We start from the raw sequence: 21,277 nt of genomic DNA, 5'->3' as shown, positions 1-21,277 counted from the left end.
CATCTTCTAGCAACTTGAGCCAGACACCAGACATCTAACATTTAAAATTTTTACTTATTTCTAGCACAGACAGTACACAAGTTGGCAGAACCTCTAATTAAAACCATAGATGTTTAGGCCAATGGTAACAATAATCGTGCAACAAAATAAATCACAGAAGACAGTGGATTTCATCAACAGGTTAGAAAACTAGAATTGCTTTTACTGACATTTGACTTCAGCTGTGCCAATACCTGCTTTAAGCAACTTGAACATTAATAGTTCAGCAGTAAAGAACACTACATGCATCTCCCTCCCGCAATAACATTTTCCTCTGCTTGCACTAGGAAGGGGAGCAATTAAAGAGGCATCTGATTAGGCAAATCCAGAGCCATCCTGCAAAAACCACAGCTATGGAACAGTCATTCCTACCAAGTGAAGAAACAGGCTGAACAGGCAATAAAAGGCTTTCCTGATAGTAAAGCACCTGACTCATCTCTCCTTTTCCTCCTATGCTGCAGTCAAGTTCCCAGATTTCTAATCTCCCAGGAGAAATCCACAATCCATTCAACTTGAGACTTTTACACCAACTGAGAAGCCACATAAGTATCATGGAGGCAACATGTCCTGAATTATATTGCGATTGGACATTCTGTATTCTGGGTCACCTGCTCCATGTCCAACAGCTGTGCTGGGTTACTCAAAGAGAAGGTCTTCATCCTTCTCTTCTGCTAAGAGATTGGCTGGTTCATGTTCCCCGCCAGCAGCCCTCCGCAGCTCCCGTTCTTTCTCAGATTTTTCTTTCAATACTTTTTTCTTTTCCTGTATCTTTTTTAACCTGTGAAGAGAAATGTGGTTTATCTGTCAAACAAATATGTTTTCATAAAAGAGGCTAGCAGCAAAGATGCCATACAACTTAGATATGATAAAGCTGCCTGGAGAAGTTCCCCAGGAAATGAAAATCCTGTAACGAATGGCAAAAGGCTTTTGTTGCTAGCTGTGACCATCTGAAAAACTTCATCTCTGCAGATTAACTCCTTTCTTCATCTGAACTACAAATTATATTCTTGTTCTTAAACACTGTATTATAATATTCTCCTTGTCTTTAATGAAGTTTAATTCTCCTTTAATTCATTTCAGGTTTGACATTTTTGCTTCAGGTAGCCCAGAACACTGACCTCTGTCACAGGTGTCCTTAAAGCAGAATACCTCTGTGTACTGTGTCACATCATTCCCTCTGGAAGAATGATAATGACAGCTATGTACAACCTCATGGTAGGGATTCATTTGTAACTTTCAGACAAGTAATTGCAGATCTTCCAAATGCCCAGCTCTGGAAACTCAGTGTGCAGTAAGAATCAGGTCATGTTCAAGTGTTCACAGCCAGATGTGGTGAATAGTTCTCGTAAGTCCCTTCTGAGGAATGGTCTATTTCGGAAGAAGAGACCAGTCTAGTATTGTTTTAGATATTTACCTGTAGAATTCCTCTCGTTCTCGTTCATCCAGTTCTGTGATGATATAAGAAAGAGTACGCTCGATCCTGGGAATAATCACTAAAAAATACAAATCAGGAAGTTGTTGGATTGCAGTTATATTAGCCAGGTTATTTAATGCAGTGAACAGATGGTTGTTTGAAGTCAGTCTAGTCATTCTTTTGGCTAGGGGAAATTTCCATCTCTTTCATGGAAGATCCCATTATTTCATTATGCATGAGTACACAAACTTGTTTTCTAAATTAGGACTCTGAACATCACAGAATCTCTCATAGCACTTTCTTTTGAAAGATGCAATAGAATCAGTAAGCACTATCCCTGATTGTTTGTAAGCTCATTTTTTTTCCCTGTGGAAGTGGTTAAAAAAAAAATCCTGCAAAAATTCTGCAAGATTTGAATTAAAACCATGTTCTTCCATTACATTCTTTCAGAAACTTCTGTTCAGTATAGCCTTTTTACTCACAGAATTACGCCCTTTGTTTGAAAAAGCCATCACAAAAATAAATATTCAAATATAACACCATCACAAGGGAAGAGTAAAGACATTAAACAAAGATTTAACACCCAACTGGTCAAGCTGTGTGTCAATCACTTTTTGAAAGGAGAAAGCTGTTATCAGCACTACCAAAGTTAATTTGGAAGACTGCAGAGGAAATGTTTTCTACAATCAAATTTGCAGAGTGATAAGCTGCAGATAAGGCCTGCACGTTCAAAGGAACAGGTCTATGAAAAACAGTACTGAAAAGGACGGTTTAGAATCATGTACTGAAATAAGTTATTGCATACATCCAAAGAAGATTAAATCCAAGCTATCAGCAACTCAGGAACCAGAAATAATCAAAGCACCCTGAATACTGTAGCAAAAGGAATTACAGCAATATTGTTCATAGGTAGTACTTAAAAAATGGCAAGAAACAAATTTACAAACAAAACCATGAAGGATAAGGAATTCAGATGAAAGAAAAATACCAGAGTATTGACATTGGGACTGTTAGGTTTCCTGTACCACAAGCCTGATTAAGTTACCAAGATTCCTCTCTGGATGCCTACACTCTGATCCCATCCAAAAACAACAAAAAGTCACCGGCTCTTCACTGGACACCACTCTTAGTTTTAAAAACTACTATGCTAGGTAACACATAGAAACATCCTGTCTTTTGTTTCTTTTCTTTGACCAAGTAAGTCAAAGTCACTAGCAGAGACTCCAGAATGTGTTTGTGAAATCTCTGTTCTATAGGTTCTCAATACAACTTCCTGGCTACTTTCTTGTGCTTGCATTTTCATTTATCACTGTGTACTTCAGCCCGTTCCACTGGGCTTTTAATTTTTGTTCTTACTTGCAGTATGCTTTACTGTAATGCTTTCTGAAGAGTTCTTGAACTGGTTAGAAATTCCACTAACAAGAAATCAGTCAAAAGAAGAGTGGCTTCCATGACCCTGCTCCTCATCTTTCATGGAGACAGAAGAATATTATGCATCCCAAATGGAAAAATACTCACCGTGTTCAATTGCGTTCACACGTCTGTTTGTTATTTTAATGGCTTCATCCAAAGTAATAAAGGATGTCTGATGGAATGGGATTAAATAATTAATACATAACAAGGCAAATTCAGCATTTCCATCAACTCTATACAAAAAAAACCCAAATAGCACTTGAAAGCTAAAGCCAAGTCTGTAATGCAGCTTTACAGACTATATTCTTTATAGGAGCACAATTTTTTCTACCAAAAAGCAGCACACGACACTGCACAACAGCAGTTACAAATACCAGCTCCCCAAAGAAAGTTTCGTCTTAGCATTGAGGAATAAGGACTTCTCTGAAGCAGTAATATAATGTTTCATGGTTGGAATAGGTTTGCAACTTTAGTCCCAGTGCTGTACAAAGCAGTATAGTACAGCTCAAAGTATTAAGCTGCAATCACTGGGACTACATTACTTTCATTTCAGAACAATTCAAACCAATGATCCCTTCTTTTTTGCCTCCCACCAACCTGTAAGGAGGCCAATTCCACAAGTAGCTCCACAGCTTTGGCGTAGTTCCTCTTCAGCTTAGCCAGCTGTTCCCCACCTCTGGCCAACCCAGTGAGCTCATAGCCTGGAAAAAAAAAAAAAAAAACAACTTGTTGCTATTGCTATTATGGTGTTATCTGACTAGATAAAAATTAGTACTTTACCAACTACAGGGATACAGACAGCTCAGCAAGTGACAAGCTAAAGCCTTTCCCCATTAACAAATTGTCTTTATAGTGGTTGATATTACTACAGATGATTGTGTGCATGTCCACGGTAAGACCTACCAGTCTCAAAACATGGTAATTCAAGACAAGCCTTCTCCTCATCTGAAAAACTCACTGATTCAGGAAATTAAAATCCACTATAGTCCCCAATAATCCCTCCATGTCACAGGAACAGGACAGAGTATCATAGAGGAAGTCGAGTACACCTATGCCTATGATGTAAACTGACTTATCAGCAAGACGTGACAAATGTTTTAGTGTTAGCATAGAATAACCGTAAGTACATGCAAGATAAAAAATACTTGTTTTGTACTTACTGTCCCCTCCTTCCTGGTAATGCTCAAAAACTGGCAATGTTACACCTGATGAAAGTGAACAAGAACGTATGTAAGAGACATAAAGGGTTATAGATTTATTAAGTACAACTCACTTTTACCCCATTTACTTCTAATAAATTACGTAAGCTCAGAAGCTTTGTTTCCAAAATCTTCCTATATAGCTTGGAACAATTAGGTCATGCTGGTTCTGACATGTTAATGTGGAACTTCAGAACTGATTGAGATCACAGAGCTCTAGACACATGAAAAATTCAGGGAAATACTTTAGTTTAGTCAGTGTTTAGTTTTACTATGTTTCTATATGTTCTATTATGTTTCTGTTTATATTCCCTGTGCCTAAGGAATATTTTAAGCATTCAATCCTGATTTATCTTTCTTGTTTTCTTCATAGGCAATTACTGATAGTTAATTTCCTGAAACATTTAATTTGTGATACTTAATTTCCTGATCTATTTTTCAGTAAAGCCCTATGGAAGTTATGCTTTGTCCAGAGATCTAGAAATTAGACTGCACTTTATGCACTCATTTAATTTTATGAGAGGTAAATAACTAAATATAAAAATTATATGCTGTATGTGAAAAAAACCAGCAAATTACAAGTGTTCCTACTGTTACATGAGTAAGAGAAATAAAGAAGGATACATTCCTGCATATTTCAGAGTCTCCTCCCACAATTCCCTTAAGAATTGAAATACTTATAGTCTGGAAGACAGTCACCTGCTACATTGTCTTTTTTAGCTCTGATCTTGACTTGAGCTTTGTTCACATTTTGGATCACAGTGGTACTGTAAGGAAGAAAATGTACATCTTAATCAGGAAAGCTGAAGTGGTTCATTAAGTCATTATATACAAGATGAAGTAGTTATCAAATAGCTGTAAAGATTTGGAAATTGTCTTCAGGTCAGTTCTCTATGCAATTCATTGCACAGTCTTCAAAGGTAATGCAGCAGCTTTGAAAGAAACAGGTTTCCACCAACGTTTGGAAATGTAAGAGACACAGAGTCTGTGAAATGTACCTTTAGAAATGTCTTAGACGGAGTACACAAAGCGAAGCTAAAGACTAGTCAGTCATCTGGCAAATTACTTTCAAATATTTAAATAACATTGAGTCTAATCAACCTGTGATACTTTTTTCTCAGTAAAAGTAAAGGAATTTCAAGGCTTTAATGCAGACCATTTTGTTCAATTGAGTTTGTACGTGTTTGTTCTTTCAGAACGTTTATGAGTTTTTTTACCCAGTAACTCTATCAAATTAACAAACTTTCTGCTTTGTTTAGCTTCCAATGGAGTATACATTTTCATCACGCATATTATCTCACTCCTGCAGTGATGTCTCCCACCTTTACCTAATGGAATTCAGTTCATCCTATCCTACTTTGTCCTCTTTTTTTTTTTTTCTTTTTAAAGTGCATTTAAGAATTTTACTTTTTTTCCAAAAGAGACATCAACAATTTATCGATCACTCTTTCTCATGGGTAGGACATCCGACAAGATCAGCCCTCCTCACCTGAAATCTCCTGCTGTAAACTTTGCCTCAGCAAGTGAAAAGGCAGCTTCTCTCATCACCTCACCCATCAGCATTTTAGTCTGTTTAAAAACCAAAAAGAGGCAGCAAATACAAGGCACATCATTACTACTTTTCCAGGATAAATAACAGCATAAAGAGAAGAATGAGATTTAAGAGAGTGAGAAAGTCCTGTATGTGTAGCTTACTCTTAAACTGCAAATCGTAGTTCCCAGGTGACTGGCAAAAAAAAGAAACATTTCAGCTGTTTGACTGACCCAGTGTAGAACTCACAGAAACGGCAAAAACACTGTCTGTCTTAATAATCACAAACTTCTCCTACATGGGGGTTAAATCACAACCATAAAATGGCTCAGTAGGAAAACACTCTTACTTCATATTGTACTGAATACTATGAGACAGATGAAGTTGTTTTTCAACATATGCGGCTTTGTGAAGCTGCACTCTCCTACTCCCATTTTTTTCCCAATGTTTACACATTTGAAGCCCTTGTAGGTAAAAAACATGCTACTGAGAAGCAAGAGCCTTTGTGTATTAGACAGTCTATAGGAAACAAGATCCAGAGTGCCAAGAGCTTGTCTACAGCATGGCAACAAAGCCCTACTGCTAACCATGGACTGCAGCAGTCGCAGCCGAAACAGTACAACTAAAAACCATCTAGTATGGTAGAACAGAACAAGCCCTATTAGGCTCTATGGAGTATCTTCCATTTGTCATTTCATATTGCAAAGGAAGAAGCAGGACTCAGTGTTTCTTCATAAAGGAAGAAGTTCCATCTGGACAAAACTGCTTTCCAGTATACCTAGGAGTGGTAAACATCATAATGGAAACATCATAGATCTGCAGTATTCTCTCAAGCCAGATAAAGCAACAAAAATGGGGCTACAGAACATGTTAAATCCACTCCTAAAGTATCTGGCAGCATCAGAGCAATTTCCCTGTAATGTAGTAGAGATGATGGGGAACTTCAGACACAAAAGAAAGCAGAGCCTAGGACTGGTTGGAAAGAGGTGAAGAATATTAACTCTTAGAAAATTTCTGTATCCCTGCAGTCAGAAAAACATAATTCTGCTCATCTGTCCTCAGTAGCCTCATATACAAAAACAGGTTATCCACAAAGTTGTCCTACATTCCAGCCTACTTAATGAAGTTAGCAGAACAGGAATGCACAACTGACAGAACAGACAGATTTCAAATAAAGTGAGTCAAACAGAGGAAAATTCTAATTTACCTACCTCAATAATTTTCTTAAGGATCTGCCTAAATCGGAGTGTCAAAGCATCAGATTTTTTCTTTAAGAGATTACGACCTGTTTGGGCTCCTTTCAAACGAGCCTTCATGATGGTCTGAGCCCTGATAAAGAGAAAGGAATAAATAAAAATGTCCTGCATCATCTGAAAGGATTAGGAAAAAACTTAATGCAAAGTTTTCTGACATGGACATGACTGAAATTGTGAAGCAATCAAGAAACGTCAGTGCAGTAAAACAGGATGGCCACTTCAGGGTAGAATTTTATATTCCCATTTAAAATCAAGGGAATTTATTATATTTATCTCCATCATCACTGAGGATTACAAGGTTATTATCTGCAAAGTCAAAGATCATGGAAAATTGACAAGTCATTTTTCAGTGCTTTCATAATAGGAAATAAAAGAGTTTTCATTCTTCTTGATGACTTAAAAGTACCAGAAATTAACCTAGCTCAAAAGCCCACTGTTAGTGTGACACTGGTATTGCTTTTAAGCTCTTTTACTGCTATGTCATCTTCTCAAAATCAGACAACACAGCAAATTCCTCATGTGATCATAACTGTTGATGCTGTGTTCTGATTTTACAGAGCAGTAAGATACAGCAGTTGTACATTCTGGTTTAAAGAAAGTCAGAAAGTACAGTGATTCCGTATCTTCATATGCTGCACAGGAGATGTACAGGCTATTTAAGACAATCAGTTTAAAAGGGATATTAGTAAGCTAGCTGTAGCATTATATACTCTTTACTTCCAGTAGCACACATACAGGTTTCTTGTACGGCATTAGGAACTGAAGAAGGATCCAAACTTTGCTTCTCTCTCTGCTGTGAAGTATATTTGAAGAATCTTTTTTATTTAAGTTAACTAGAATAGCAGGAGCTATACTACAAAACCCACAAGCTGTGCTGACTTAAGCTACCACTTTGTACATGCAGCCACTACACACAAAGGACAATACTCAAGTCAACTCCATGCGAACAGAAGCCTAATACACTTCCCTTCTGACCTTGGAAGAAGGAAGTATAATTAAGATTCTACCTACACAGTGGACTCCATTACTTTCCACATCTACTGACACGTGATGAGAATAGCTCCATTAATATCTACCAAATACCTAAAACTGAAAAGCGCAAATACTTTCTGAATGTTTATGATAAAAAAACCCCGCAAAGTCAAAGAGTAAAAAGGTAGCTTTACTTTCACAACAAGCAGGTCTCTGTCACCACCTTGAACTAACTTGTTCAGGCTGTTCACCACCTGCCAGAGACTGGCTGACCTTCTAGTCCAAGCAAGATTTCACAGGCTCTGAGAGTGCATTAAACAAAGTCTTGTTTACTGTCAAGGAGACTGAGCAGCTTCTGTAATTAATGATATTCAGCACAGGAAAGGCTCATACCAGCAAGCCACTTCCTAAAGATAAAAAACCAAACCAAACAAATCCTGTAAAATTCTGTTCTGTCAGTTAACAAAAATAATTGTTGCAGAGGCAGACCATCTTTATCATCCTAACTTACATTCCTATCAAAACATCAGCTACATCGGTCTGTTACCTCATTTGAAATAGGGCTTGTAAATACTAAGCCTTTGTACATCACCACTTTCTTGCCACAATGACATTTAAGCCCACAAAACCAGATACCTCTTAAAAGTGACTGAAGTGCCTCCTCCTTGGACATGTAAACTGAATGAAAAGAGCACTGTCGAAGAGCACGGGTGAGACCAGATGACTAAATATATGCAATAATTTATTTCTGAACTAAGTTTCAAAACAGGACCTCTACCAGGTAATGTATTAATCTTTCCATATAAACTTATTTCATATGACCTGACCTCAAACATGGGGGAATAACTGTTTTACATTTGAGGTTTTCTGACCAGCAAGGCGCCTTTTTATAAAGACTACCTGCAGGCATCAACCCAATTTTATGCAAGAAGATTTGAAACAGTCTTTCGCCTTAAGGCAAACTCTTTCTGTCCTGGAGGGTTCTGAAGAGACACTGAACAGCATTATTAAAGCAGCAATTTTATTAGCAGCTCAACTGTTTGTGTTCATTCCAATGTTGGCAGCTTTCTAAGCCTTGTCAGGAGACATCTGATTTCATGACAAATAGTTTGCTGTCAGGATCTGGAAAATTACTTAACTGTCCACTGCACTGTATGCATTTTACTTCCTCCTTTTTTAACACTTTATGGACAACCTCTTGTACAGCAGTACTATTAAAAACTTAAGGGAAGCTATAGTCCGATTTATGCATTTTTTCTTATACATATATTCTACAAATTGTTCTTTTTAAAATAAAGGTTTGCATAATTGCATGATTTTAAATAGCCTCCCCCACTGGAAACTGCTTGCGTCTTGGTACTGGACCCTGCAATGGCCCTCTGATGGCTGACAGAGCTTATTTTGAGCCTGAAACGAGAAATTGAAGAGAAGATGTAACTGCGGCCTTCAACTGTTTATCTACGTGTTTCACACCAAACCCAGAGGCAGACCCTGCCCGGCGGCGCACCGCGCCGGGGCGGCAGCAGCAGACACACACCAACAAAACGACTTCCAGCGCCGGAGCCCAGATGGGAAGAGGAGCCCCGCGAGCTCCCGTCTCGGCGCCGCCGCGGGCAGGGCCCGAGCCCCCGCCGCCCCCGCCGCCCCCACCTCGGTGCTAACCCGCCCCCGCGGCTGGGCTCGGGGCACCCCCGGGCCCGGCCGCCGCACCCAGACCGCTCACCCCGCCGGGGCCGCGCGCGGGGCGGCCCGGGAGCCGCTCGCCCCTCAGGGGGCGCGGCGGGGTCGGGGCGGCGGCCGGCCCGCCGCGCCCCCTCAGCCCGCCCTCACGAGCGGCGCGGCGCGGCCCGGCGGACACTCACATCCGCGAGGGGAAGATCTCGATGCGGTCCTTGCCCGACATGGTGGCGGCGGGGCCCGCTCCGGCTGTCGCCGCGGTCACCGCCGTCACGTGACACCGCCCCGCGGTCCCCGCCCCCGCGCGAGGCGGCACCCGGCGGAGGGAGCACCCGGATGGCGGCGCAGCCCCTCCCCCCCTCCGCGAGTTGCTTGTGGTCACGTGTCCCCGGGACGGGAAGGAAGCGCCGTGATTGGCTCCCGGCGCTGTTTGTGCCACCCGGAGGTCTCCGAGTCTGTCCGCCTGCGCTGCTCTCCGCGCCCGCTCTCGGGGGCGCTCTAGCAAGGGGCGGCCCTCTGGCCTCGACGCTGAGACTCTATGGTTGTGGGGCGCCGTGCCGGCCTCTCGCGTGCGGAGGAGCGGGAGCGGGAGCGGGGCGGGCAGGCGCCTGCGCGGTGGGGCGGCGGCGGCGCACGCTGAGGTAGGAGCAGGACTAGCGCGAGACTCCGGACTGTCGGCGCAGAGCGGGACCCCTCGGCCGTTGCCAGGTAGTGGCTGCGCCCCCGCCGCCGCTCGCCCCCCGCCGCGGCTCCTCCCGGCTGGGACAGCGCTGTGGGATCGCGGTGTCGAGAGGGGAGCTGACGCGGCGGGGGGCTGGGCCCGGGCGCTTGGGCCCGGCCCGGGCGGAGCGGGAGGGACCGGCGCTGCAGCTGCGAGCTCTCCAGCCCTCGGGGCCGTGCTCCCCGGGGAGCCGGCCGGCCTCTCGCCCTCACTGTGCTAGAGGTGGGCTTTTCCCAGCCCGGCAGCGGCTGTCGGTCCCCCTGCGTCCCGCCTCCCTTCTCTGGTGCCGTAGCCGTTGTTGGGCATCGCCCGTGTCGGCGGCGCTCCAACGGCCGGAGGAGTCGCTGGTCAGAAGGGACTCCACTTTCGCCAGCTTCCGCAGACTTGTGCAGCCGTGGGGACTTAAACCTTTGCTGAGACGTTTCTAGCGTCTTGGAAAGATTATTTCCAGCATTGGCGCTATGGGCACTGTGTTGCTCCTGCGAGTCTTCCACGGAAGGCCAAAATAAAAAGCTTGTGCCTACGGAGAGAGGAGTACGATGCTCTGCGTGCAAAGCGGTGTTTATCTATTCTTGCTTGCTGTGGTTGGGGTTTGTTGCTTGGCAATATGTCTTTATTTCTTAAGTAGACATGTAGGATTGATCTGAACTACATTAAGTGGAACTGTAAAGTTTCTAATCTTGAAGATCTTTGTTCAGCTTCAAATTATATGAAATTACAGGAAACCTTTAGAGGAGTGCTTTTGTAATCCTTTACTAGTCTGTATTTCCCCTTTCTGAAAGTGAAAAACGGAGATAAGGGTGGACTCAGAGTTCTGAATGGTATGGCCATGTTTATGTAGCATTTGGCGTTGCCATTTTACTCAGTTTTTAAATTCTGATATAGCTAGACAGCATTAGCACTGCTGTAAAGATCGAGAGTAAAACCAAAATGGTAAGTACAACAAACCTCCTGAAGGAGTGATACATTTGACTTGTCATCTTAGGCTCCTATTTCTGTAGGAATCTTTCTGTGTGAAACTTCTAGGCATAGACAAAAGGAATTGAACAAACCTGGTTAGCAGTGATGAGTGTGTGGGTTCATCATCGGGAAAATGAAGCAGTTTAAGCATTCCTTCTTATTACTACATGATTATGAAGTTTTTTTTTTTTTAATATATAATGAAAGGATGCTGTTTTGTTTTTCAGGGGTTTTTTTTTCCTCCTGACTAGCAGTATGTTGGGGAGTGCTTTTTTCCTTTAGTGCTTCATTCATGTCAGGCTAGTTCTGTCCTCCGTTCTGATTCTTGCCTTTGTTTTCTTTGCTGACAGCTGTCCTCTGGAGCAGGTCTTACAGGATTATTCCAAATATCTTGTGCCAAGTTTAGAAAGTGATCTTCTGGAGTGTAGAGTCTGCTCCTCCTCAGTACTACAGAAGCTTCACTCTACCTCTTGTTTTCTCAGCCTCTCACAGGCTATCTTATATCACAGATACCTTTGTGAGCAATGCAGGCTGCTTCTCTCCCACGTCCTCCTGTTAAAATCAGATTTAAAATTTTACACGGCCTCATGAATTCAGATGAATGCAGGGTGTGCAGTGCCACCTTTTCACCACTTGAAGTCTCCTCGCTACAGTGTGCTATGTCTAGGCAGTACAACAGAGTGGATAATAAAGTCTGGGTGGCAAGCTTTTTCTACTTTAATGCAGAAAATTAGCATCTTAGCAAATGGTTGTGGTAATACTAAAATATTAGTTAATTTACTGTTTAATGTCTTTTTAAAGTATGAATTGCAGAAGTCTGATCCTAATTTGCAATTTTTTTGTGCCAGTGTTCCCCTCTCTCCTCACCAGTCCTTGCTGATTTTTTACCATTTTGTAGAAGTGAAATATTTCACAGTGTACTGTGAAATAAAATCTTTGTTTCTTTCTGCTCAAATTCAAGAATGCCGGGACTAAGCTGTAGATTCTACCAGCATAAATTTCCAGAAGTGGAAGATGTAGTGATGGTCAATGTTCGGTCAATTGCTGAAATGGGAGCCTATGTCAGCCTGCTGGAGTACAACAACATTGAAGGCATGATCCTTCTCAGTGAGCTGTCCAGAAGACGTATTCGTTCCATAAACAAACTGATCCGCATCGGGAGGAATGAATGCGTCGTGGTCATAAGAGTTGACAAAGAGAAAGGTATTTGGGGATATTGTATGCTGTGTCAAGATTGAATTCATAGAGAGAAATGCAGATAAACTAGGTGGCTTAGGTATTCATTGGTTTTGCCAGGGGTTCTTTTTTTAAAGCGCTTAAGCAAAATAGACCATCATTGTGCCACCTGATACTTATGGTCATTCTTCCAGTTCCTCAGTGTTCTTTGGGAATTGGGTTAATGCAGGTCAATCACATCAGTAAAGATCTGCTTCAGTGGCTCCTCACCAGCTCAGTGTTTGGTCAACAAAGCATAGTGAAGTGGAATTTTCTTTTGATATCTATGTAGATTTTCTGAGTCTTAACTGAAGAGGAGAATCATCTGATGTAGAGATAAAAATCTAAATGTTGCACACTTAATGCTCAAAGTCCGTCCTGTTCCTTAACAAGTCTTGAACCTTGGCTATAAAATAGATGACATGTATGTAATTATTGTACCACATGAATTCTGTAGGTTACAAGTTGAGATGGTACAGGCAACTTCTGTCTTTTTCCTGACTTCTGAACATTTTAATCTTTAAAGGGTTTTTTTAATATATTTTCTATTTAGAACATGCTAGATTTAGATAATACTGTTCCATGCGATCTTTAAAATCTGTATCTAGGTATAAAGAAGTAATAAAAATAAGCACTGAGCACATCTCCTAGAAACGTAACTGTTAGTATGATGTTCCTCAAGTAATATGCTTCTCTAGAATACTTCTGAAATTGCAGTTAGCTCTGAGATTAAGTAATGAATGACAGGATAATAACAAACAGAGAGGAAAGAAAGACAAGAAGAAACTTATTTCAGATAGATCTGAAGTGAAATAAGTTTCCCAACATCTCTAATGAAAGAATACTTCCTCTTACGAATTAATTTTGTTCTCATATTAACAGACACACATCTGAAATTCATGTAGTGGTCTTTATTGAATCTTCTGGAGAACCTATAGTTCATGAGAAGTAGGTGGAGGCCTTCTCAAATTTGCTAAGAAATGGTTCAAAAGAAGTTTTTTCACAGGCAGTTCTCTCAAAAGGGGTATCCAAGAACTTAAGAGTCAGAATTTGAGGCCAGGCCTACTTTTTTTAGGAAACCAGAGCTAAACTGATAGAGTGCCAGCCTTGAATCATGAGTTGAAAGCTACAAAAATATGCATCAAACTTGCTTCTTTGCATGCTGGTATGATTTTTGCCAAAACTGCGTACAGCGACATAAAAACGGATCACTGATTGCTGAAATATTATGAAAACTCCTTCCAAGTTTGCAGAGAAAACATTAAGGCAGTAATTTTAAAGAATGCTGTACAAAAGATTTGCTATTGTAAGTATTTACAATTGAAAGAATAATATCCTGATTTGGGTCATAATTTGATCACATTCATTAAAGTTTGGTTTTGTTACTTTCTGGAGCAACATCTAGGGATAGTGTTGGCAAGGGGCAAATCCTGAGCCAGAGCGTGTGTTCTTTATGCGTTTCTCTTGAAGCAGTTAGACTTAGTTTGCACAATGCCTGACGCTTTCAAAATGGTTTTCCCTAATAGGTTATATTGACTTGTCAAAAAGAAGAGTTTCTCCAGAGGAGGCAATCAAATGTGAAGACAAATTCACAAAATCAAAGACTGTAAGTTGCTTTGGTGTATTCAGGGACCGTGTATTTCCAGCTTCTTTCCTGAGCAACCAAAACACACAGACATAAGATAATATGAAAATGAAGTATTGTTCTCATTTATTAGGCATAGTCTATTTCTCATTTACCCATGCAAATGTATGTAACCAGTTCATCTGTCCATGAGTGCTCTGGTAAGCAGCTTCATAATTAATGAATAGATCAGGGAAGAAGTCAGTTGAAGATTTGTGATGTAAAGGGGTATATTTAAATGATCAGAAATCCAAAAGTATGTGTTGGTTTAGCACACTGTGGACAACTTTTATTGAAAAGGCAAGTAGGTAGTTTAAGGCATTGGCTCCCACCCTTACTACTGTGTGGTCTTAGGTGTCTGAATAGAAGGCTTACCATTAAATATTACTCTTGATTCTAGATTTTTGTCTGGTTTTGGTATTTGTTTTGGGGTTTTCTTAACAACTCCTTTTGTGTTGCAGGTTTACAGCATCCTTCGCCATGTTGCTGAAGTCTTGGAGTACACTAAGGATGAGCAGCTTGAGAGTCTGTTCCAGAGAACTGCCTGGGTATTTGACGACAAGTACAAAAGACCAGGATATGGCGCTTATGATGCGTTCAAGCATGCAGTCTCGTAAGGACATCTTTTCTACTTCTGGGGGCTTATTTCAAATTGCAAAGAAGTATTTCCTGCAGTAAATCCATCATAACATTCTTTTGGTTTTGGTTCCCTGCCCCCCACAGAGTCAATATGTAGAATGTACTGGTCAAGTAAACCTAGTAAATTTTGACATCAGTCTTGCCTATTGTGGGTTTTCTGTCTTACTGCTCTCTTCAAGTTCCCAATGCTCTTGAGAAAGAAGGTTCAGAGTTGACTTGTTTTTATCCATCTTTGAGTCTGCCAATCTGTGTACATCGGGTTTTTAAAAGCAGTAATTGAGTTTGATGTGGAGAAATACTGAGGCATTGGTGACTAATATGGTTTAAGTGTAAAAGAAACAGGATTACAAACACTGGGGAGTTTTCTCTAGCTACACATGATCCTGTGACATTTCAAACAGAAGAAGCACTGATCTTGGTTTGTCTGTCAGAATTTGCCAGTTCTTAGTCCCAAGCAGACTTATCAAAAATACCTAGTTCTGTGTCTGAAAATATTTCTGCTCCCAGCTGTCACTCTTCCACTGCACTGACAGAGTTTTTCTTTCTTAAATGCAACAAGCTGGCTTGTTACTTCTCTACACTTTCAAGCTTAAAGAATGGGAATGGGATCATGAACTTAGAAATGGCATTATGAACAGAAAGAGATGGAAGTTGTGATGCTAAGGGAATATGCACTGAGATTACTCTTAATTTCTTATGGAGTCTGATATTTTATTTTCTTTCAGAATTAACCTAGTTGGTCTCCTAAAAATTCTATTGTAAAACTCTCAATCCAAAAACATGTCTCAATAAACACTTCCAATTTTACACTTTTATAGCACATAAACCTATGAGTGATGAACTTGAGTTGAACGCTAGATGGCAGTAATAAAATTTTAAAAATTGTGTTGACTTTACGAGGCAGGGCACTTTATAGCCTTTTGATTAGCTTAAAACCATCTCTGGTTTTGGGGAAGAGGCAACTTGTATCCTTGTTTAGACTGAATGTGTTCTGTTTCAGAGAATAATAATTATTTTCTAATGGTAGCGGACTTACTAGTAAAGGGCAAATCTGGATTCATTGCTGCAGAAGGAATTTCAGATCATTCTGTAACTGTAAATACTTAGTTAAACACCTGTATAATAGAAGAACAAAAAACTGTAGTTACACTGGCTGTTTAAGCTTCTCTTAAACTCAGAAAAATTCCTGAACACACATGCCATTTGTTGTTCATCTGCTATTCAGTTTGGACCCGTGTCCATCAGTAATGCCTTAAGATTTCTGACAATGGACTGCAAGTTTTATTTGTTCCCATTGTGCTCCTACATAAAGCTGTAGCTGTTGAGCAGAGAAATGTGGATATTGCTATCTTACTGTGCTTGCTGAAGCGCTTGCAGGAGGCTTAGCTTGCCCTCTAAGAATTTGACTTGTTATTCCTTTGGTACTACTGAGGATTAGTGTTTTGGTGTTTCACGCAGCATGATACCTGTGGCAGAATTTTAAAGTATATCTGCCCCAGTAAAAATTAATCACTGAGGACCTGTTTGTTGAATGTCTACCAAATGCTCATGAAAGTAACTCGGAGATTTAACAGGATGGATTGTAAATGAAGAAACAGAATTTGCATGTCAAATAAATCACTTGTGCCATACAGGTTCATATTCTGATGTGTAAAACCTGCCATGTTTCTGGATTCTGTTTGCTTATGTTTGGCCCTTCTACTGCCTATACTCAGTATATAAAATCATGAAAGATGATGTTTTATTAGCAGCAGAGACCAATCTCCAATATTGCCTCTGGTTTTCTGGCCATTTTAGTTCATGTTTGCCTGCTAGTAATATTGTAGGTGATCTGGTATTGTGTTTCACAGAATTGCAACTCTTGTCTCTGAAGAACAGGAACAGTTTTTGAGTAGTGTTTTGGTTTTATTCTCCATTTGAGATATATTTTGGATAAAATTAGTATAGCAATAGAGAATTGACACCATTCTTCAAATAAGAGCTGCTAATTTATATTGATAAACAGCAGAGTTTGCCTCTGTGATCCCTGGATTTTAAACTGTTAGTTTGTGATTTAAAAAACCTTTATGCTTTCTTTAGCCAAGAGTGTAGCCGGCAGATAATATCTATATGTGATCCGGTTACTGTTGAAAAGGAGTACAGAATAACGTGGAGTGAGTATAGGTTACTTTGTAGAATGACAAAAATCTTGCATTTTGAGTGAAATGCTAAAATAACTCAAAAACCTCAGATTCATTATGGATTCTCTTTCGTGCGATATGGGTTTATCTTCACATTGGAGGGAACATAAATACCAAGCAACTGGGTATTTGTCTCATTCTGTGTATCACATACAAATGGAGCTGGACAGAAGTCATTCCTTTGCTTAAAAAAAGAAAAAAAAAATCATTCAAATCTTTCCTTTCAGGAACAGATTGAGTAAACTATTTATCTGCTTTGTTGTGAAATGCTTCCAATAGAAAATACTTTGGAAATAGATGTGTTTATTTTCTTTTGGTGTTTCAGTGGACTCTTGAGAAATTTCCCTGTTTTCTTTGCCTAGTAGATCTCTAGAATTATGCATAAGAATATGAAATAGCACCAGCAGTTAATGTTGTGTTATATTCCACTTCAGTGTAACTTCTGTAATGTTGCTTTGCTTGGCTCAGAGACCCTGCAATCCTGGATAGCCTGGATCTGACAGAGGAAGAGAGGCGTGTATTGATTGACAATATTAACAGACGTCTGACGCCGCAAGCAGTCAAGATCCGAGCTGGTGAGTTCTTTCCAGATGTTCATTGAACATTTCTTGACACTTAAGTCAAGTTAGTGTATCTTGTTCCAAACTATAAATTCAGTTAAAACTAGTGGTTTGTAGTGCTGATAGTTGAGTGGAACTGTTCAGAATTAAGTTGCCTTAATCAAGGATTGCTTGCAAAATGTCTCTGTGGGTTCTATCCCGAAGTGCAAGGTGGTCTGGCTTTTATCTTTTACCCCAAACTGCAGATTCCTTGGGTCACAAAGTAGTTGTCCTGATACACAATACAGTCTATCATATTTCATTGGCACACAATGAATTGAAATATTTTATAGTTATTACTGCATCCGCAATATTATTTTTCATTATTCGAAGTGTTAAATTTATTGATTCCCTAACAGGATGATTGATCTCTGTCAGCATGGCTACAGCACCTGTCTTAGCCTCTTGCTCATGAACATGTGAAAATAGTTCTGACTTAGCTCTGGGTGTATTTCTAACTGGTTGGTTGCAAACCATTTGGCAGGATATATTAGCTCAAGCGTAGCACATCTCTCATGTATTCATAAAGCATATGAGCTAGTTTGTCTCTTACTAATTCAGTGCGGGCAGAAGAGGCACATGACTGCACTACTGAAGAAGGCCTACTTAAAACTGTAAATCTGGTTGTACAGCTAACCGAATAGCCTAAAAGCACGCTTGCCATTAAACAGACAGTGTGGCAGAGTCATGTTTTTAACTAGATTGAGAAATTGCCTCTGCTCTGCAAGGATATATTGAAGAGCATTAGCACTTGTTGATTACTGTGGAGAGAAGAAAATACAAGTCATATCCACATGACAGTGAAGTCAAGAAGAGTGCAAAAAGTAAAGTAATGAAAAATTCCTTTACCTATTACTTTAGATCACCATGAGTTAACATAACTTCAAAAATGTTAAGTAGGATTTGATTGCAATGAAGAATGAAATTGCTAACATGAATAGCACTTCATTAGTTTTGAAACTAAAGTTACTTGATGAGCATGTTCTCTTACTTCCTTTGTCTTGCCTGTCTTGTTCTGATGGTCTAAGTTGGTTTTAATTTTGTCTTCAAAGCAAGCGTAGAAACTTTTCACTGACTTGTGGTCTCATCCTGAAGCTGACTGGGATGCTCTTCTTTAAATTTGTTTCTGATAGCTGAGAATTAGCAGGTTGTTGTTAGTCACCTGGAAGTGAGACTAACTTCTCTGTGTAGCTTAGTCTTGCACCATTGCTATGTAGGTAAAGGAATCTTTGTAATACCCTGATTAGTCTAAAGACAGATACGACCAGCATTAGTCTGTGCCTTAATTTCCAAGCATCTACAAAAAAGTTATAGCTAACTGTCATTTTAACTGAATGTTATATTATAACTTACCTTAAAAGCAATTCCAGTGCTCCTCAAGTGATGCCTCCATGCCTCTGTTGTAATTGCTGACAGAATTCCATGAATTTGTGGATGTGTTCTTTATCAAGTTTCATTTCTCCTAATAGATCTTTAATTTTCTCTGGTATTTATTGCTTTTATATCTTAATTTCTCCATGTGAAATACAGAATTATTCCTGTTGAATTTATTGGGTGAGAGATGAGTCAGTGTGGGTGTATAATTCATATCTTGGCTTTTCAAAGCACAGTATAAAATGTTGTATGTCTGAAGAATTTATGAAGAATTTTACCTCAGCTTGCAAGTCAAGAAAGTCAAATACCTTCCTCAGCTTTGGGAGCTACTGAGGCTCTCATTGTGGATAAACATTGGATGCTAAAAAGCTTTATTAAAGCTTAAGTTAAAAGCTTTAAAGATTCTACAGCTTTTGGTAACTTTAAAGTTTTGTTATTTATATTCCTCTGTCCTAGATATTGAGGTGGCCTGCTATGGTTATGAAGGCATAGACGCAGTAAAAGAAGCTTTGAGAGCAGGCTTGAACTGTTCCACGGAGAACATGCCCATTAAAGTAAGCGTCTGTTGTAACAGTGAAATCAAAAGCAAAGTTTTCTGATGCCCTTCGGGTGTCAGTAGCACACAGCTGCAATTGTCACAATCATGCAGCTGAGGCTGGGAAGCCATGTACTTCCCTTCTGATTCCTCTCTGACAGGTCTGTAGCACAGTTCCTTTCAGCTGTGTGCCAACTGTGCTCTGGCTTCCCAAGTTCCAGAAGCTGTATTTATTCTGTTCAATTTATTGAAGTCTAATATTGGCACACTGCATACCTGCTGTTCCTTTACGCAGCCTTAGGTAGGGAGCAATAAATTTTATCTTCATGTATAAGATTGTGTAAGAAAAGGAATGTTTGCTCCACGTGTGTTTGAGTGTTGGTAGAATGGCTGCTGTACCCAGGCCTGGTTTTTCTTCCCCAACAATTTTAGGATATTGAGTGTATTGCTGAGTAAGTGTTTTCAAAAAACTTGAAAGTACTTCCTTCTTTTGAAATTATTTCTTATAATGGTTTCTTGTAACAAAAGGAAAAGTTTACTTCCTCAGTCACCTTAAAAAAAAAAAAAGTACTGGTTGTAACACTTTTAATTGTAGAAATAACTGAGGCTGATACTAGAAATCAGACAGGCTGTGCACCTTCTTGTCTGCTATTTCAGTCCAAGTTGTTTATGCTTCAGGAAACGGTTTTTCTAATGTGAAAATGTTTCTTCTCTGAATGGTAGTCAGAACAGTGTTGTCCACTTTGCTTTCAATGTTTTTCTTTCTTTGTTAGTGAGTTTGCTTTTTTATTTCCCTCCCCTCCGTCCCCAATCCCTACAATGTGATAGATTAATCTCATAGCCCCTCCTCGTTATGTGATGACTACTACAACACTGGAGAGAACTGAAGGACTGTCTGTTCTGAATCAAGCCATGGCTGTAATTAAAGAAAAAATTGAGGAGAAGAGAGGAGTCTTTAATGTGCAGATGGAGGTAAGAACTTAGTACATTCTAAAATGTGATTTCTTATTTTCCGTGAAAGAGCAAGATCAGTAGTGCTAGGAGAAATTTTAGCAAAAAGGTATTAAAAACTAAAAAAATCCCAGAATTTCTGTGTTCCTTAAATGAACAAATGACCAAAAATTCTAATTTTCCTGGTTTTTATTGTGCGACTTCAGGATGTATCTTATGTCTTTATGTAGAATCAGAGTCTACAAATATATATGGTGTTCCTTTATGACAAGTTTACCGTGTGTTCTGCTTTGTTTCTGTTTTTCAGCCTAAGGTGGTTACTGACACAGATGAGACCGAGCTTGCAAGGCAGTTGGAAAGACTGGAGAGGGAAAATGCTGAAGTGGATGGGGATGATGATGCTGAGGAAATGGAAGCCAAAACTGAAGACTAAATGTTCTGGGATATTTAGAAGAGAGACCATATGAAAAATTAGAGACCCCCTTGCAAACACTCTGGACTAAATGTTTCCAGTATTGAAAACTTCAAATGCAAATACTTGAAGTGTTTTACTGTTCTAAAAAGACCAAAATATAACAGGCTCTTCTAAATAACGTGTAATGCAGCAACTTACACAAATTGAATCCTTTGAAAGGAAGGGGCCTAGTCAAATTCAAGACACAGATCTGTCCAGAAGGAGGTTGCAGCCCCATGCTTAACATTTTCATATATAACAATTCTTAATTGGTGATTACAGCTCAGAGCACCTGTTAATGATCTTTCCTGGGAGCACCAAATCCAGGCAAGCTGAACAGTTCTATACAGAATGTATTTGAGCAAATATTCAATAAATTTCTGGGCTATGTAACTCCCAAGATTTTTTTTTTTTCCTGTTTTGTCACATGGCCTAGAGTGGTGTGAATATAAAACCTGGAAGGGTGTGATCAGTGGGTGACTCCCCTTTAACTTTGAAAGGGCTTTCTTTTGTTTGCTTTAAAT

At 39.9% G+C, this 21,277-nt stretch overlaps 2 protein-coding genes across 4 annotated transcripts; one reads left to right on the top strand and one right to left on the bottom strand.

Annotated features, from left to right (window-relative positions):
- Positions 1 to 35: 35 nt before the first annotated feature.
- Positions 36 to 9,836, bottom strand: ATP6V1D (ATPase H+ transporting V1 subunit D). 3 transcript variants are annotated; one of them, XM_074868104.1, is made up of 11 exons: positions 9,687 to 9,782; positions 8,019 to 9,231; positions 7,588 to 7,645; positions 6,808 to 6,925; positions 5,555 to 5,634; positions 4,765 to 4,832; positions 4,027 to 4,071; positions 3,464 to 3,567; positions 2,972 to 3,038; positions 1,454 to 1,532; positions 36 to 817 (listed from the first exon to the last, which is right to left on the bottom strand). In XM_074868104.1, the coding sequence occupies exons 4-11, from the start codon at positions 6,910 to 6,912 to the stop codon at positions 676 to 678; spliced, it is 690 nt and encodes a 229-aa protein (XP_074724205.1). In that variant the 5' UTR covers positions 6,913 to 6,925; positions 7,588 to 7,645; positions 8,019 to 9,231; positions 9,687 to 9,782; the 3' UTR covers positions 36 to 675. The 3 variants fall into 3 exon arrangements, with proteins under 3 accessions (XP_074724205.1, XP_074724204.1, XP_074724206.1); XM_074868103.1 differs by lacking the exons at positions 7,588 to 7,645; positions 8,019 to 9,231 and having other exon boundaries at positions 9,687 to 9,836; XM_074868105.1 differs by lacking the exons at positions 8,019 to 9,231; positions 9,687 to 9,782 and having other exon boundaries at positions 7,588 to 8,003.
- A 231-nt stretch (positions 9,837 to 10,067) lies between these two features.
- EIF2S1 (eukaryotic translation initiation factor 2 subunit alpha) lies at positions 10,068 to 21,153 on the top strand. Its single transcript, XM_074868095.1, has 8 exons — positions 10,068 to 10,209; positions 12,144 to 12,385; positions 13,924 to 14,003; positions 14,483 to 14,634; positions 17,309 to 17,415; positions 19,270 to 19,367; positions 20,177 to 20,320; positions 20,607 to 21,153. The coding sequence occupies exons 2-8, from the start codon at positions 12,145 to 12,147 to the stop codon at positions 20,730 to 20,732; spliced, it is 948 nt and encodes a 315-aa protein (XP_074724196.1). The 5' UTR covers positions 10,068 to 10,209; position 12,144; the 3' UTR covers positions 20,733 to 21,153.
- Positions 21,154 to 21,277: the final 124 nt, after the last annotated feature.

Source organism: Strix uralensis, chromosome 4, assembly GCF_047716275.1.
Source record: "Strix uralensis isolate ZFMK-TIS-50842 chromosome 4, bStrUra1, whole genome shotgun sequence".
NCBI lineage: Eukaryota > Metazoa > Chordata > Aves > Strigiformes > Strigidae > Strix > Strix uralensis.
Note: the sequence above shows the minus strand (reverse complement) of the source record. Positions and strands in the feature narration are given on the sequence as shown.